The sequence below is a fragment of the Odontomachus brunneus genome, unplaced genomic scaffold (assembly GCF_010583005.1).
Source record: "Odontomachus brunneus isolate Ranch 3 - 2012 unplaced genomic scaffold, Obru_v1 Obru_scaffold_086, whole genome shotgun sequence".
NCBI classification, from domain to species: Eukaryota; Metazoa; Arthropoda; class Insecta; order Hymenoptera; family Formicidae; genus Odontomachus; species Odontomachus brunneus.
The window spans coordinates 230208-233904 of NW_022639536.1; the positions used below are offsets into that span (position 1 = coordinate 230208).

The window sequence follows — 3697 nt, forward strand, 5'->3', positions numbered from 1 at the left end:
CGGTTCTCAGTAACTTGACGGCAACTTCATAGACAGGTGGCTATCTGGGTAGTTTGCTTAAAGTTACTCATACAGCATACACCTCTACATTTGTAAAAAATAAATAAGCGGAAATAAGAAAATAGTATACAGGATGTCCCATCTAACTTGACCATCTTAAATATCTCGCTTATGTTTTATGATAGAAGGATGCCAAAGAAGGACATTATTCAGTTCGAGGAGACAAATACTGTTAAAAACTAGAAATTTTTCTTCTTCTCCTATCTTTTTCTTCTATCATATCGCGAAATAAAAATATGTAGTCTCATATAAAAAAATGATAATGACCTTGAAATCCTAAAAAACCTTGAGAAAATGACCTCGAGAAAAATTTTTTGTTTTTTACAGTATTTGTCTCCTCTGAATAATGTTCCTTTTTGGCATCCTTCTATCATAAAACATAAGTGAGATATTTAAGATGGTTAAGTTAGGTGAGACATCTTGTATACTCTTTTCTTATTTCCGCTTATTTATTTTTTACAGATGTAGAGGTGTATGCTGTATGGGTACAGCATACACCTCTATCCTGTATAGCATGTAAAGTAAAGCACTCAATTATTTCCAATAGTTATTAACAGTTAGAAAAACCTGATTTTTTCTGCGACCAATGCTGGTTGTTTACAGATTTAGTTCTGAACTTCTCTTTCGAAATCATAGAGGCAAGGAGTTTAACTGCAATGCTGGTCACAAAAAATTCAGTTTTTTCTAGAGCGGTGTTTATGTAGTTAGATTTTTTTTTCTTATATATAATTTGTTATATGGATTATTGGCTACGAAATATCTGAAGATAAAATTAAAATTATCTTAAATATAAAATTCAACTATAGATATCACTTCTAGAGTATCAATTATTAAAAGAATATAAATTAGATGTTTTACCTTATATATTCAGTTCTTCTACAGATATTTATCATCGTTCAAGTTCTAGACGTAATACTGCTCAATCGTAATATTACTGTGATATTGCTCAATTTGGTCATAGCACTTCTAGTATGCACGTTCTAAGGTTTCTACGAGTAACTAATTTTTTCTAGCGCGACTTGAACAACTTCCTTTCTTTCCGACCAGGTACGCCGGTGCTTACGCTCGTCAACCTGCCGTTCCGGATTACCCACCGACTGGTTTCACGTCGGTAGGTCAGGAGTACGCGGCATCAGCGAACACGCATACTTACGACAACCCGCACATCGACTCATTCTTCTCCGATATGGAGGGTGCAGCTAGGAGCGAGCTGCACGAAAGCTTGAAGGATGCTACGAACAAGTACTACAATGCTCGTTCTATCGAGAAGGATCTCAGTCTAAGGAACCACCAGGCCTTCAGTAACGCCGTAGAAAGGGACAGGGAGGCCTTGACGAAGAGTAACGAGCTACCCAAGGACGTCTCACCAGCTACGTATAGTCACGCTGCGGCCGCCACAGTCGCCAACTCCGCCGACGTCGCCGCCGCCGGTATGCAAGGTGCCGTGATACTGCCGGCTGGCATACCGCCAGCTACTATCGCGGGTAACAAAGATGGCATTGTGCTGAGGGACACCGTGTCCTTGGACGACTATCACAGAAAACTGGAAGAGCTCACTAAGACTTGGCCAAGTGTGTTATCCAATGGTGCAACGCCCAACAGTTACCCCGGCGCTCATCAGCCATTACACTCTGTCGATCATTTCCCACCAGCTGGTCTGTCGGTTGGCGGTACCGGTTACGCCGGTACCGGTTGGCTACCCAACTTCGCCCAATCCAAACAAGGCTATGCTGTGCGAGAGGATCATGTAGAACCCATGAGCTATGACTTCAGAACGATGCCTATTCATACCAAGCCGTATAATTCACTATCGCCACTTACTATGAACGTTGGTGCACCGGCTGGGATCGTGCGACATCACGGATAATCGCGCACACAAAGGCCGTGATTGAGCTTCGATTGAAATTGATGTAATATTGGCAAGCTCGGTTTTTCGTTGTTAGATTGACGATGTTACGTATTTGCGCTTCCTATATTCCACGTCGATATACGCCGCGAAATTGAATATGAAGGCCACGACTTCCGGCGCGCCTGAGGCATCGAAAATTAAACTACAGTGAAATTCGAAGCGTCGAGCTCGCGGCAAGATTTCAGTCGACGGCACACACGGCTATCGCAGCGCATTTATAATACGTTGAGTGTGTTTGTGATTTTATGATCTTGCTGGGGTGCTTCTGATTTAAATCTCATCTAAGATCTCTTCGTTTCCTCATCTTGACGTCCTCGGATCGTTATCGCGGCAACGCTCTCTCTTTCGAGAAAATTTTATTAGATGAAGATGATAAAATCGGATTTTTATGACGGTTTGTTTGACACGAGGAGTGATATAGTAGTTATAATTTACATAATTATGTAATTTTATAATATTTTGATGAATCTTATGCTTTCTCTATGGCTTTCAGCAGAGTTGGAGCGTAATTCCGCGCTCGTGAGATATACGTATTCCGAGTGAATTTTAGTTTCAAAACAGCTTGTTTGAGTTTTATTCATATGTCTAGGTTATTTATGGTATTATTTTTAAGAAAGTTGACACGGTGATGCACGAGCACTAATTATTTTCGAAATCTACATGTCTCCTATTAGTTTTATATTGTAATGTTTTGCAGTATTTCGCATGTTATTTTCTCAAACTACGATTTTTCGTAGAGTAATGGACTGTTTTGTGATCGTCGATATGAGAAGAGATCGGTTATCTTTGAGATGGAAGCATCAACTGCGATTAATATTTTTCAATACTAAATAGTAACAATGCTAAAATGCCACGGCTCATATATAGAATATCATGTCGGTGTCATTTAGTTAGTTTCAAACGGACAGCTCTTGTATACGTGAAGTTCATGAAATACCTCGTCGTTGCAGTGTTTCGAATATTTAAAATTCACGTGTGTGATGGCACGGTAATGTTATTCTCAAATCGATTGCATAGGTGTATAAGTAATATTAAGAGTATCTTCGAGGCTGACAAGCTGATTGTTATATTCTTATAAAGATGACACGAGTGAGTTTGAAAGTTGCATCTTTCTAAAAGTATTGAAAAATATAGGAAACTATTAAATTGCATGGACAAAGCGTCCCGATGCAACGGTATTTAAACGACCTGCTAAACGTTTGCTCTACAGTTACTCCGATTATTCTTGATGAACAAAATAATTTTTCTTCTTAAGTTATTGTCGCGTGCGTACATTTGCTTTGTTTTATTAGTGTGTATAAGACGAGGAATGTTCATTCCGATATTTCGTTATCATATATATCGCGCATATTATTTAACTATTAAAAAGAGAGTATTAAAGAGAGATATATTTGAAATGTCTAAAAAATAAATACATGTGATTTATAAAGTTCCCATGTGCATAGAATAATAGTAATTCTCCCTAATTTCTCCCAAGATACCTATATTGTCCTTTCGGCTGTAACTTAACAAGTGATTTATAAACAAGGAATAACTAATCAGACGATTGTCCTAATAACAGAAATCAGGGGAAAATAGCTTTTAAATTATTGTCAATTCAACATTACAATTTCGTCCTCCCTTTAACATTAACTGTATATATATATATATATATATATATGTAATTTTCTGAAAACTATATATATTATTTATTATATATTTATTATCGTTTATCGTTTATTAATCAAT

General features: G+C 37.7%; 1 protein-coding gene across 2 annotated transcripts in view; it reads left to right on the forward strand.

Annotated features, from left to right (window-relative positions):
• The window catches only part of LOC116847976, a 13404-nt gene extending 10003 nt beyond the window's left edge, over nucleotides 1-3401 (forward strand). For both annotated transcript variants that reach the window (XM_032823632.1, XM_032823634.1), the window contains one exon: nucleotides 1108-3401. In XM_032823632.1, the coding sequence (XP_032679523.1) occupies nucleotides 1108-1927 (820 nt within the window). In that variant the 3' untranslated portion in view covers nucleotides 1928-3401. The remainder of the gene's footprint in view (nucleotides 1-1107) is intronic.
• Nucleotides 3402-3697: the final 296 nt, after the last annotated feature.